Raw genomic sequence first — 14,774 nt, forward strand, 5'->3', positions numbered from 1 at the left:
TGGTAGAGATTTCAAGATAACCTAAATATTGACTCTGTTGTGTGATTATTAGTAATCACTCTTATGGAGGCCTATAGTGAAAAAGAGCAAGTAGGGCAGAAATAGATATAAAATGTACAGTTTAAAGAGAAAATGAACACCACAGCCAAAGCGTGTGCTGAAAAAGCTAAGGTGATTAAGGCAAGGCCTGATTTGCATTGTGACAAAGGCAATGGTGCCCTCAGAGCAAGACCCTACCCAGCTGAGCTTTCACCTGGTAAGAAGAAAAGGCATAAGGAATTTTCTGCTCCTAAAAAGGAACAACAAATCAAAGCTGCTACGAATGTGAATCAAGGGCTCTAGAGTTCACCCTAAATGACTGTGTGGTTCTGGCCTTAGGTTCATGAAGTATACAGGAGTGAAGGGGTTGTGGAATCTTCTTGATCTTTCTGCCTGTGTCCTAAGAATGTGCCTGAGGCTAAATAAAAAAAAAAGTAGTGGATGGGGTGGAGCGATGGCTCAGCAGTTAAGAGTACTTGCTGCTCTTTCAGAGCAGGGTTCAGAAAGCCACCGAGGCCAGGTGTGTGGCAGGGGAGTCCATTGTGTGAAGCTGTGAGTATGAAACCTGGATTGCATTGGAGATCCCAGGATTTTGGAGATGTCAGAATCTTGAGATATCTGCTAAGAAGAGCTATATGTATGGAGTAGGAGTAGCCCAAGAGAGGGAAGTGTGTTGCAGTCAGTAAAGCTGGAAGGGTAGAGCCATCTAAGCCATTTGACATCGTAGAACTACAGGATTTGGAGTTTGTGCTGCTGGGTTTTGGCCTTGCTTTGGTCCAATGTTATCTCTTTCCTCCCTTTTGGAATGGTAATGTATATTCTGTGCCATTGTATGTTGGAAGTATGTAATTTGCTTTTTGATTTTTACAGGGGTTACAATTAAGAGATTGCCTTGAGTCTAAGAAGAGACTTTGGACTTTTAAACTGTGTTGAGACTGTGAAAGACTATAGGGATTTTTGAAATAAGACTAAATGCTTATTTTTTTTTTTGCTACAATACTGTGGAGGCCAGGGAGTGGAATGTGGTTTGAATGAGTTATCCTCCATAAATCTCGGCATTTGAATACTCGATCCCTAGTTGGTAGCTGTTTGGGGAGGATTAAGAGCTGTGGGTTTATTGGAGGAAGTAAGCCACTGGGGTGGGTTTTAAGGGTTCAAAAGACTCCATCATTTCAAGTTGTTCTCTACTTCCTGTTTGAGACGTGATCTCTGTTTGCTGCTTGCTGGTACACTGCCTCACCATAATAGATTCTTAGCTCTCTGGAGTCATAAGCCCAAATAAACCCCTTTCTGCGTAAGTTGCCTTGATTGTGGCACTTGTATCACAGCAGTAGAAAAGTAAGACAATGCTATAATACATTTATATAAATGTAGTGTTTTTGCTTCTTCCTGGAATTTTTTCTTTTAACTTTTACTACATCATTTACTTGTTTATTTATTTACATATATGTGCACTAGCACACACTATGGAGGCCAGAAGACAACTTTTGGGAATCAGTTCTCTACTGCCACCATGTGGGTCCTGGGATCCATGTGGGTTCAGTAACTCAGATTGTCAGGCTTGGTGGCAAGTGCCTTTACCACTGACCCATCTCACCCATGCCCCCTTTTATTTGTGGGTTTTTTTGAGGTATCATCATGTAGCCCATGCTAGACTTGAACTTGTAAATCCTCTTGCCTTAGCTTCCCAGTTACTGGGCTTTAGGCATGTGCCACCATGCCTGGCTTTATTCCCAGAGTTTTCTGTTACTTTTGGACTATAGTTTACTGAATATGACTAAAACTGTAGAAAGTAAAACTACAGATAAGAAAGACTTTGCTTCATGTTCTTTAGAAAATATTTATTCAAACCTTTTACCCATTTTGCGGGGGATAGAGTGCTGATGATTGAACCGAGATCTTTGAACATGCTAAGCCGCACATTTTAAAACTGGTTTGCCTTTTCCTTATTAAATTGTAAGAATTCTTCATGTATTGTTTGTTTGCTTGTTTTATGTTAAAACAGAGTATCACTTTGTTGCTCTGGCTGGCCTAGAACAGGTTAGTCTTAAACTCACAGAGATCTGTCTGCATCTTATATTTTTTCCTACCATTTGGGTTGTCCTTTCCAGTTTCATAATCATATTTTTTGAAGTACAAAGGTTTAACATTTTTATGAGATAATTTCTTCCCCTCCCTCTCTTACTGACTTGTAGACTTGCTCATTTACTTAAAAATGAGGTGTATGGGTGTTTTATCTGCATGTATGTCTACTGTATGCATGCCTGCTGCCCTAGGAGGCCAAAGAGGGAACTGGATTCCCAGGAACTGGGGTTTCAGCTCCAGTGAGCTGCCACGTGGATGCTGGGCATTGAGCCTGTGTCCTCTGGAATAGTAGCCAGTGCTTTTAACCCCTGAGCCCTCTCTCCAGCCCCTTGCTTACTGTTTCCAGACACATTCCCACTCTGTACCTCAGACTGGTCTTTATTTAGTTTTGGCTGACTCTCAACTGATGGCTGCTCTGCTGTCAGTTTTCTCCTTTATTCATTATGTTTGCCTGGCCCAGGATAACCAAGATTTACTCTGGTGTTTTCTTCTAAAAGCTTTATCTCTCACTCTTAGATCTGTGGTCCATTTTGAACTAATTTCTGTGCCTGATGTGGGGTGAAGGATCCAAGTTTACTCTTCTGCATATTGATTTGAGTTGGTCAGAACCTTTAGCTGAAAAGATTGCCACTTAGCTATGGAATAGTCTTTGTTTCTTTGTTGAAAATCACCTGACAAAGGACATTAAGGCTTATGTTTAGCCTTTCATTAATTTTCTGTTGATCTCCATTGTCATTCTGTTGTTAATTTCTAGTTTAGTTATTTTCCTTAGCCAGCCTTCTTTCCTTTCTTCTTCCCTCTGCTCACACAGCCCAGGCTGGTCTTCAACTCTCTATGTAGCTGAAAATAACCTTAAACAGCCAATCTTCTTGCTGCTGTATGAGTCCTGAAATTATAGGCATGCATCACTATGCCCAATTTATGTGGTACTGGGGCTCAGACTCTGGGCTTCCTTCATGCTAGCTAAGCACTCTACCAACTGAGCTCCATCCCTTAATTGAACTGTTTTGTTGTAGAAGAGAACATATTTTATTGATACTTGTTTTACTGCATAGCATATGATGTGTTCTAGAGATGCCTCATCTGTGCTTGAAAATAATTTATATTTTGCCTTTGTTGAAGAGAATGTTTTACAGATGTCAGCTAGGTCAGGTTGTTTGATAGTGTTGTCCAAATACTTTGTTATTGAATTGTCTGGTCCTCTCCTCAGTGTGTTAGGTTTTATTTCATGTATTTGGGGGCATGATTGTTAAATGTATGCGTGTATAGGCTTATATAATTATATATTATCACTCTTTGTCTCTAGTTTAACTATCATTTGATATCAGGGAATTGGACTTTTAAAAACATATTAGAGCTTAAATAAGATTTCAGGGTTTTGGGGTTTAGAGAGATGGCTAAATAGTTAAGAGTACTGGCTGCTCTTTCAGAGGATCTGGTTCCACCATGTGGCAACTTACAATCATCTGTAACTCCAATTCCAGGGGATCTGATGCTTTCTTCTGGCTTCTTTGGGCACAAGGCATGCATATTGTACACAGACATATATGGAAACAAAACAACCATACACATAAAATACATTTTTTTAAAATCACACTTTCAGGGTTTTGGGGTCTAGAGAGATGGCTAAGCAGTTCAGAGTACTTGTTGCTCTTGCAGAGGACCTGGGTTTGGTTCCAAGCATCCACATGGTGGCTCACAACTGTCCATAACTTTGGTTCCAGGAGATCTGATGCCGTCTTCTGACCTCTACTGGCACCAGGCATGCATGTGGTGCACATTCATACACTGGGCAAAAATTTATACAATTTTGTCGTCGTGTCCGTCCGTGTCCCCCCCCCCTTGAGACAAGGTTTCTCTGGGTGGTTTTGGTGCCTGTCCTAGATCTTGCTCTGTAGATCAGGCTGGCCTCGAACTCACAGAGATCTGCCTGGCTCTGCCTCCCGAGTGCTGGTATTAAAGATGTTCGCTGCCACCGCCACCCGGCAAGATGGTGTAGTTTTAAGTGATATTTCACTGATTTCTGAGGATCTCAAACTTCCTTTTTTGTATTTTTGCCATTCATATTCTTTTGAAAACTGTCTATTCACACTAGCCCATTTGTTAATTGGATGATTTAGATTTTTTGATAGTTTTTGTAGTTTTTTATATGTTCTAGGTATTACTCTACTGTATTATGTATTATTGGCAAAGATTTCTTTTTCCATTTTTGTAGGTTGTCTCTTCACTCTGGTGATTGTTTCCTTTGCTAGACACAAGATTTTTAATTTCATACTATATCATTTACAAATTCTTGGCATTATTTCTTGTGTTATTAAATTCCTTTTCAGAAAGCACATGCCTATGCCTGTGCCTATATGTTAACATGTTTTACCTACCTAAATTTCTTCTAGCAGTTTAAGTCATATTTAAAGACTTTGATCCATTTTGAATGGACTTTTTTGGAAGGTGAGAAGTATAGATCTCAGATAAAATTTTAAGTTGAATGTACTAGAATATTTGCCAAAATGAATATTCTGGTATCATATTGTCATTCATGGGAATTATTTAGAGTGCATTCCCTAATGTCAAACTAAACAAGATTTGGAATTAGTGGTTATATCAGAACTATCATGTGTAAAACAAAGATGAATTTTTCAGAGCTATTCTTAAAACTAGTTCATGGTCAGTACCTTTTGTTATATTGATATCAAGTAAGTGGCTCAATTAGCAAAAGATCCTTTACTTAAATTTGCTTGTTACAAAGCAAAACCTATTTTTTAAAAAAGCATATGTAGCCGGGCGGTGGTGGCGCACGCCTTTAATCCCAGCACTCGGGAGGCAGAGCCAGGCGGATCTCTGTGAGTTCGAGGCCAGCCTGGGCTACCAAGTGAGCTCCAGGAAAGGCGCAAAGCTACGCAGAGAAACCCTGTCTCGAAAAACCAAAAAAAAAAAAAAAAAAAAAAAAAAAAGCATATGTAGCCAATATACAGCAAATCTTCTTGGAAAGCATTTTATATTCATTATTATTATTATTTTTTTAAACTCTTTCCTTGTGGTGGTTAGTTTTTTGTCAGCTTGATGAAAACTGGCCTCTTCTGGGAAGAGGAAACTTTAATTGAAAAATGCAGTCACCAGATTGGCCTGTGAGCAAGCCTGTGTTGCGTTTTCTTGATTGATGGTATGTGTGGGAGGGCCCAGTTCACTGTTTGTGGTTCTATCTCTGGTCAAGTGGTCCTGAATTGTTTAAGGAAGCAGGCAGAGCAAGCCATGGAGCAAGACAATAAGCAGCATTCCTTCATGGTTTCTGTATCAGTTCTTGCCTCTAGGTTTCTGTCCTGACTTCCCTCAATGGTGTACTGTTACCTGGAAGTATAAGATGAAATAGACCCTTTCCTCCCCAAGTTGCTTTTGCTCATGACATTTTATCGTAGCAATAGAAACCTAAGGCATTGCACTTATGAAATATACATTCAGAAAAATGTATAGAATTTATACATAGAGTTTAAATTTTTTTATTTGTATGGGTATTTTTCTGCATAAATATCTGCTTGTTTACCACATATGTGCCTGATACCCAGAGTCCAGGAAGAGGTATTAGATTCCCTGGAACTACAGTTATAAACTGTTGTGAGCCACCATGTGGGTGATGGTTCCTCTGGAGAAGTAGCCAGTGTTCTTAACCTCTGAGCTATTTCTTTAGCTCTCAAGAATTTACATACAAATCAAATGATTATAAAAGAAAGTTCAGGGGGTGGTGAGATGTAGGATTAAAGGCGTGTGTCACTACACCCAGCCTTCCACCTTATATTTTGGGACACTGAACATGAAGCTTACTGATTTGGCTAGGCTAGGTAGCTTCACATCCTAAGGATTCTTCCTTCTCCAGCTCCCCAGCCCTGGAATTACAAGCATGCATTGCTGTATCTGGCTTCTACAAGGGTGCTGAGGATCTAAACTTAGGTGTTTATGCTTGCCAAGTAAGGACTTTACTAACAGAGCCATTTTCCCAGCCCCCTGAAATACTTTATTTTGAAAAAAAAAAAAAAAAACAAAACTCAAACATGTTTTTTAAAAAGTAACAAAGTAATACAATGAAACTTTGCATGATGTTCACCTGGATTCCTAATTGGTAGTGCTGTAGCTGCTTTCTTTATATCTCAGAAGATGGAGATAATGGTAACTTTGAGGCTAGCCTGGTCTACACAGTTCTGGGTAGACAGGACTAAATAGTAAGATCTTGTCAAAAAAAAAAAAAAGTAGCGAACAATTAAAGAAGACAATGGACATCAACTTACTATTTTCCACATACACATGTACATGAATACTCACAGGTGTGTTTCATTTGCTTTATTTGTGTCATTCAAGGCATATAACTTAGTAGCATACCACCAATGCATGATGTAAGGAGGGAAGAAGTTCCTCCCTCCCTCCTTTATTTTTGACAATATCACTATGTAGCCCAGGCTAGCCTCAAACTTTAGATCCTCCATCCTAAGTACTGAGATTACAAGTGTACACCACCATGCCTTGTATAAAGTAAGCTACTTTGATTTTTATACCCAAAAGCTTTATAGTTGGATCATATGGTAGTTCTATTTTTAATTTTTTGAGGAAACATTGTACTAAGTTCCCTAGTGGCTGGGCTAATTTAAATTCCCCCATCTTCATAATTTATTTTGTTTTCTTTTTAAAAATGTATTTATTTTGTTGTATGTGTGTGTGCCTGAGTGTATGTATGTGCACCACACAGGTGCAGGAGTCCGGAGAGGTCAGAAGAAATTTTGGAATTTCTGGAACTGGAGTTACAGACAGTTGTGAGCCACCCTGTGGATCCTGGGAACTGACCTGGATCCTCTGCAAGAACAGTAAATGCCCTTAAACACTGATAATCTCTCCAGACCTCTTTTGCATTTTGTTTATGGTAGCTACTTTTACTTGGGTGGGATGGAATTTTGATGTAGTTTTGATTTTAATTTTCCTGGTGACTAGAGATATTGAATATTTTTCATGTATTTATTAGCCAATCTTAAAAAGAAATGAACACATTATGCCAAATGAAATAAGACAAATATAAATATTGTATGCATCTACTTACATGAATTATCTAGAATAAGTAAATTAAGAAATAGAGAGTAGAATGTAGGTTTGGGGAGGGGATGTGGGTAAGATTTTCTTTGGTAGTTCTGGTGATCAAACATAGAACTTTGTACATGCTAAGGATAGATCTGCTAGTGAGCCACACTCTCAGCCCCGTAAAAACTGCTCTTCTTCTATTTTAGAAATTAATTTTGCTGTTTGTCCAAGCCAGCTCGGAACTCTTAGGTGATTTTCCACCCCCAGCTTCTCAAGTAACTAGGACTATAGGTATATTTCATAGCACTCAGCTGGATAGGACATTTTTCTATAATGAGTATAGATTTTCAGTTTAAGATGTTGAAATCGGGCTGGAGAGATGGCTCAGAGGTTAAGAGCACTGGCTGCTTTCCCAGAGGTCCTGAGTTCAATTCCTAGCAACCACACGGTAGCTCACAGCCATTTATAATGAGATCTGGTGCCCTCTTCTGGCATACCGGCATATATGCAGGCAGAACACTATACATAATAAATAAATCTTTAAAAAAAATTGGTGGGTGGTGGTGGCGGCGGCGGCGGCGGCGGCAGCAGCACATGCTTTTAATCCCAGCACTCGGGAGGCAGAGCCAGTGAATTCAGAGCTGAGTGAATTCAGGATTTGGGCACGTGTATTGAATTTGGTGGATTGAGATGAGAACTAGGTTCCAGCATATGAAGACATACTGAACTATATGCCAAATGCTATATTAGTCACTGTAGCTATATTAAATAAGATAAGGCATGGTCCCTGGAGTCTTAGTTGCTAAGTTATACAGAAACAAGAATAAACTTCTTATTAAGAAAGAAGCAATTAAAAATCAGGTAACTAGGCCAGGCGATAGCGGCGCACGTCTTTAATCCCAGCACTCGGGAGGCAGAGCCAGGTGGATCTCTGTGAGTTCAAGGCCAATCTCGGTTACAGAGTGAGCTCCAGGATAGGCTCCAAAGCTACACAGAGAAACCCTGTCTCGAAAAACCAAAAAAAAAAAAAAAAAAAAAAAATCAGGTAACTTGTTTCTCCTTACTGATTTCTGTTGTAGGGTGATATTAAAATTATCTTTTTCCCTCCTTCAGGTTGCTATGGGAAGATATAACATCATAAAAGGAAGTGTGTTCTGATAACTCTGATACCTGAGATGTAAGCGGACTGAAGAGTGAAACAGGAAAAAGTTCATTGCCAACCTTAGTTACAATGGCCACTGATTCTGGGGAGCCAGCTAGCACAGAAGATTCTGAGAAACCTGATGGGGTTTCCTTTGAAAACAGGGTTGCTCAGACTGCTGCACCTCCGATTGTAGAAGCTAGAATGAAGGACAAACCCAGCACCTTCTCTGCTTCAGGGGAGACCATCGAAAGAAAGAGATTTTTCCGAAAGAGTGTTGAGATGACAGAAGATGACAAAGTTGCTGAATCCTCCCCGAGAGATGAAAGAATAAAAGCTGCATCAAATATTTCAAGAGTAGACAAACTTCCTACAAATGTGCTAAGAGGTGGGCAAGAAGGTAAATACGAGCAGTGTTCAAAGGCAACCTCAGAATCATCAAAAGATTGCTTCAAGGAGAAAAAAGAAAAGGAAATGGAAGAAGAAGCCGAAATGAAGGCTGTAGCAACTTCCCCTAGTGGCAGGTTCCTGAAATTTGATATAGAGCTGGGAAGAGGAGCATTTAAGACAGTATATAAAGGACTGGACACTGAAACGTGGGTTGAAGTTGCTTGGTGTGAACTACAGGTAGGTATATAATTTTCTTGGCTTTATGAGTACCAGATTTAGCTGCCCTGACCTCCAGAGTGACCCAGGATGAAGAAAGCTCTTCTACCATTGTCTAGAAATTATGTTCTTTTCTAATCTGTTAGGAGCCCATGGCAAGCTTTTTTTTTTTTTTTTTTTTTTTTTGGTTTTTCGAGACAGGGTTTCTCTGTGTAGCTTTGCGCCTTTCCTGGAGCTCACTTGGTAGCCCAGGCTGGCCTCGAACTCACAGAGATCCGCCTGGCTCTGCCTCCCGAGTGCTGGGATTAAAGGCATGCGCCACCAACGCCCGGCTATGGCAAGCTTTTTAAAAATTGTCTTTCCTTGTATTGTCAATGCTGAGGATGGAATCTAGAACCTTTTTACATGCTAGGCAAGTACTCTACCATTGAGATATATTTCTAATCAATTGCTTTTATCTTAATTTTTGCAGTGCTAAGAATAAACTCAGAGCCATATATAAGTATTTTGCTGTTGAGTTGTACCCCCTCTTCCCCTCTATTTATTTAATTTGTTTATTTGTCTATTTATATTATGATGCTAGGATCAAATTTTGGGCCTTGTACATATTAGGCAAATGCTCTACCTCTGAGCTATAAAAAGTACCCAGCCTTAGTGGCGGTGGCACACGCCTTTAATCTCAGCACTCGGGAGGCAGAGCCAGGCAGATTTCTGTGAGTTCGAGGCCAGCCTTGTCTACAGAGTGAGATCCAGGACAGGCACTAAAGTTACATAGAAACCCTGTCTCAAAAAACCAAAAAAAAAAAAAAGAAAGAAAGAAAGAAAAAGAAAAAAAGTACCCAGCCTTTGGAAATATAACTAATTTTTGCTCTACATTTATCATTTTTTATTTGTTATTTTGAGACAAGGTCTTCAATGTAGCCCAACAAGCTGGTCCTGAATTCTCTATGTAGCCTAGGCTTGGTTCAAACTGATGTTCTTCCTGTCGCAACCTCTCTATTGCTAGGGTCATAGGCATATGCCCACCATGCTTGCTTTCCTTTCCTGTTTTAAAAAGAAAAAGTCTATGTGTGACATTCTTTGGGAACATGTTTTATTAGCTTCAGGGAATTCCCCAAATTCTCCTTAACACTTCATTTTAAGAACTGAGTGTATGTGTCTCATTGGTTGATTGTTGCACTACAAAATTAAGTGTATGATAGGAATGTATTCAGTATGATAATTACCTTTATCTTTTTCATACCAAAAAACATGTGAAATTCATATGATGTTTTTCCAAATAGGAAAGATTTTTCTTGACTCTTTGAAAACTTCTATTGCTATTCCATCCTCATGCCTTTGAAATTAGGAGCCAAGTGAAATCAGAATCTACAGAGGTTAGTTAGCTCAAGTATGTTTAGCAAGGAGAAATTAAAGAAAAAAATGGGGAGAATGACTGAATTACCATATATTTTGTTCTATGATAGCTATCTTATGTAGTATTATTAGCAAATGAGGGACAAAGCAGCATAGAAGGTATTATAATGAGAATAGTCTCAGGCAGATGTAGGGCAAATAGGAGGAGAACAAGCCTTGGTAACCTCAGTCAATTCATGGTCAGCATTCATATGGGATTCTTAAAATTAAGATTGGACTGGGAATATGGCTCAGTTTGGTACAGTGCTTGCCTTAACATGCATGAGCAAAGCTTTTAGTTCAATCTCAGCACCATATATACTAGGTATGGTGGCTCATGCCTGTAATCCTAGTAACTGGGGAGGTGGGGGGCAGGAAGATTAGAAGTTCAAGGTCATTCTTGACTATAGCCTGGACCACATGAGACCCTACCTCAAAACAACAGCAATAAAACCAACAACAGCAACAAAAACAAACCACAAATTAAGATTAAATAAAGACAGCCACTAAGTGTAGGCCATTATTGTTTAAATTCTAATGGTGTCTTTGAGTGTTGGTGTCTACAAAATATCCAGATTCTACCCATTATAAAGTGCTGTTGGTTGCCATTCAGATAGACTGGTATTTAATCTAAGTGCCTAGTGTATGAAGTTTATTATATTTTATTTGAGACGTGGTCTGATATATTCCAGGTTAGCCCTAAATTTACTATTGTAGCTGAGAAAGATCTTGAACTTCTGAGTTTCCTGCCTTCACTTCCCAAGTGCTGAGATTACAGGCATGTACCACCATGCCCAGTTTATTTGATTTTGGGGGACTGAACTCTGCCATCTGAGTTACATCTTTCTAGACCAGGCCTCCTTGAAATAGCTAGTACCTAGATATCTAGAAACTCCATCTAGAGTCTGAACTAAAGATGTCACTGAAAATCAAAACTACCAACAAGAAAAAAAAAAATAGGTCCAATCGACTATAGCAGGTTGCCATGTTGAGTGAACATTCTATGTACTTTTTGTTGTTGTTTTATTTTTGTTTTTTCGAGACAGGGTTTCTCTGTGTTGTTTTGGTGCCTGTCCTGTATCTCGCTGTGTAGGCCAGGCTGGCCTCAAACTCACAGAGTTCCACCTAACTCTGCCTCCTGGGTGCTAGGATTAAAGGCGTGCGCCACCGCCACCACCCAGCTTCTATGTACTTATATTATAGTAGTGATTATAGCCAAGGTAATGTAGAAGTCGAAGAAATAACTGAAAATCTATATTTAAGAGTTAAGCATGATGCTAACACCTATAATGCCAGCATTTAGGAGATTGAGGCAGAAAAATATTGAGTTAGATGCCAGATCTTGTTTCTGAAATATATATATATAGTTTTTTTGAAATATTTACTGTAGGGTACTTAATTTCGCTCCTAAATAGTTTTATTACCCTTTCAGAACTGTTTCTAGATTCTGTGTGAGCCACACAAGAAAATGAATATGCTTAATTCCTTTAAAGGCCCTGCCACATGCACAATGCTGTTTAGTTCTATTTCTTTTTGTTTTCATCAGATCCAGTCATAGATATTAAGTATAGACCCAAGAGAAAAGAGATTATCTTGAATCTAGGTATGATGAATCTTGCTTAAATATATATATATATATATATATATATATATATATATATATATTTTCTAGTTTCTTTGTTTAACAAATCATATAACTTGATTAAATCTAAACCAAAGACAAATGCTTTGCAAAATGGCAAAGGATGATGGTGGAAGGGGACAACTCTGGTCTTGGAAATATTAGTTTCTAAATAGTTTTTGTGAGTTATTTTTAGTTATTTGTTGGATAGACTTTAAAAAGAAAAACAAATTGATATGTATAGTAGGCTGAATAATGACTTCTCAAAGATGCCCATGTCTTAATGCTTAGAACCTTTCATTGTTAAAAGTACCTTTGCCATTTCATGTACCCGGGATAAGTCCTGGTCCCACTGCCAGGGGCTCCTCAAACAGATCTAGCCACATAAATGTCACCTACATTCAGAGGGCCTAGTTCGGTCCCATGTAGGTTCCTCCTCTGGCAGGGGGAATTAATACTGTTGGAATTGGGAGAGCTAATCCTGTCCTCCACATTACCCCTATCTTACAGTTTTAGAGAGACCTATTTCTCCTTGATTACATCTAGACCAAGTGTCTCTTTCAGTAGATTTATGATTATTTAGTATTTTTTATATTCTATTATATGATTTTATATTTTATTTTAGTAGTATTTATGATTATTTTTAGTAGATTTATGATTTATCCAGTAGATTTATGAGTAGAAAATGATAAATCATTTTATTCTTTGCTCCAAGGAGGGAATGATAAATCATTTTACTCTTTAATCTTTGTTCCAAGGATGGAATATTGTCAAGTGATATTTCAACCTCCATTTTAATAATTTACCAAAACATCCATTTCCTGAAAAGCAAAACCTATAAACCATGAAAACCCAAAGTTACATGACAGAGAAGAGAATTCTACAAGTTTCATACTAAATATAACCAAAAAAGGTACCTTTGCAGATGAGACTATTAAAGATGGGAATAGGGAAATTAGTTTGGTTTATCTAATCACCAGTCTTTGTAAGGAGGGAGGCAGGTTGACAGTCATTTGAGAAAGATCTAAGAATAGAAGCAGAGTTTGGAGTGATGCCGTTGCAGGACTTGGTCACCAAGTCAAAGGATGCAGATAGCTTAGAAAGCTGGAAAAGGCAAGGAAGTAAACAGTTGCCTAGGGCCCCAGAAGAAACAGTGCTGCTGTCTAGATTCCAGTCTACTCACTGTAGATTTCTGATTCCCATTTCTGGAAGATATGTCTGTGTTTCAATCCACTAAGTTTATGCTAATTTGTTACTGTAGCGATAGGAAATGAATACAACCTAATACAGTTGTCATTTTTTTTTTTTGGTTTCTCAGCAAATAAATACTCCTTGCAATGTGCCAGACTTATACTAAGTGCTAGAGACACAAAAAGGGAGAAAAAGCAAACACAACCGGATTTCATAAAGCTTATACTAGGAGTTTATAGTCAGTATATGAAGAAACTTTGGAGATTGGAGTTAGCAAAAGATGAAAGGGTTGTTAAATACGGGTCTGTTTAAAGGAAATGAGAGGGTTAGAAGTAGAAAGAAACAGAGGTACCACTCCTTTACCTCATTTTTCTTTTTGCACTTATTTTCAGATGATTTTCTACTTACAAAAGAGTTACAAAGATATACTATAAACTAAAATATTGAACTTAATCAGAATATATCAATTTCCCCTCAAATACTTCTCTTTTCAGTTCTGTGATCATATTCACATTTCTATACTGTGTTTACTTGTATGGTTACCCCTTCCTATTTAACAGTTTTTCCTTGAACTTTCAAAGGGTACTAACAGTTTCTCCCTCCCATCCCTTCTCTTTTTCTTTCTGAGATGAGATTTCACTATATAGCCTACAAAGACCAAGAACTCATTAGGTAAACTATAGCTCCTCTATTCAGGCTGTGATAGCAGGGGATACATGGTGTTGATACATATTAATGATAATGTAATTTTGACCACTTGACTACAGTATTATCTGTTAGATTGTTCCTACTATAAAGTTATCTTTCCTCCTTTGTAGATCAAGTGTCTTAGGAATATATACTTTGACACTGTGAAATACTTCTCAGAACTTCAGTCACTAATTTTTGGTGCTCTTTGGTGTATTTACACAGGTAATCTACATTGTAATTATGGTGTTCTGGGCTTTTTATGTGAGACTGATCTGGAACTTGCTGGCTCAAACTGGTCTTGAACTTGTGATACTTCTGCTTCAAATGGCAACTTTGGTTTTTTTTTTTTTTTTTTTAAGATTTATTTATTATGTATACAGCATGTATGACTGCAGGCCAGAAGAGGGCACCAGATCTCATTACAGATGATTGTGAGCCACCATGTGGTTGCTGGGAATTGAACTCAGGACCTCTGGAAGAGCAGTCAGTACTCTTACCCTCTGAGCCATCTCTCCAGCCCCTCAAATGGCAACTTTCTATTTCCTACTTTTCTTCTACATTTATCAATTGGCATTACCTCTTAGCTTTGTGTGGCCTTTGTTTAATATGTCTGTTAAGTTTCTGAAAATTTCACAATAGACTTTGTAGCTGAGGTGTTTTAGTATAGTTAGCAACAATGGGTATTATGTACTTTGCATTTATCATAAAATTAAAATTTAATTGGACACAAATTCTTACTATTTGATTTTGGCAATAGTTATATGAGGTAAAGATTATTATTTTCAGATAGCAGATCTGAGGGTAAAGATTATTATTTTCAGATAGCAGATCTGAGGTTCAGGTACATTAAGTGGTCTGGTCAAAGAGGGTATTCTGTCATTTATAGTTTTATGTATATGTGTCAAAATTATGCTATTTTTTAGCTAAGTGGTGGTGGCACACGCCTTTAAT

At 38.2% G+C, this 14,774-nt stretch overlaps 1 protein-coding gene across 1 annotated transcript in view; it reads left to right on the forward strand.

The window, feature by feature from the left end:
- The window catches only part of Wnk3 (WNK lysine deficient protein kinase 3), a 123,624-nt gene that overhangs the window by 20,202 nt on the left and 88,648 nt on the right, over positions 1 to 14,774 (forward strand). Inside the window, exon 3 of the mRNA XM_037199371.1 lies at positions 8,293 to 8,947. Coding sequence (XP_037055266.1) covers positions 8,411 to 8,947 — 537 coding nt within the window. The 5' untranslated portion in view covers positions 8,293 to 8,410. The remainder of the gene's footprint in view (positions 1 to 8,292; positions 8,948 to 14,774) is intronic.

The sequence above is a fragment of the Peromyscus leucopus genome, chromosome X (assembly GCF_004664715.2).
Source record: "Peromyscus leucopus breed LL Stock chromosome X, UCI_PerLeu_2.1, whole genome shotgun sequence".
In the NCBI taxonomy this organism is placed as follows: domain Eukaryota; kingdom Metazoa; phylum Chordata; class Mammalia; order Rodentia; family Cricetidae; genus Peromyscus; species Peromyscus leucopus.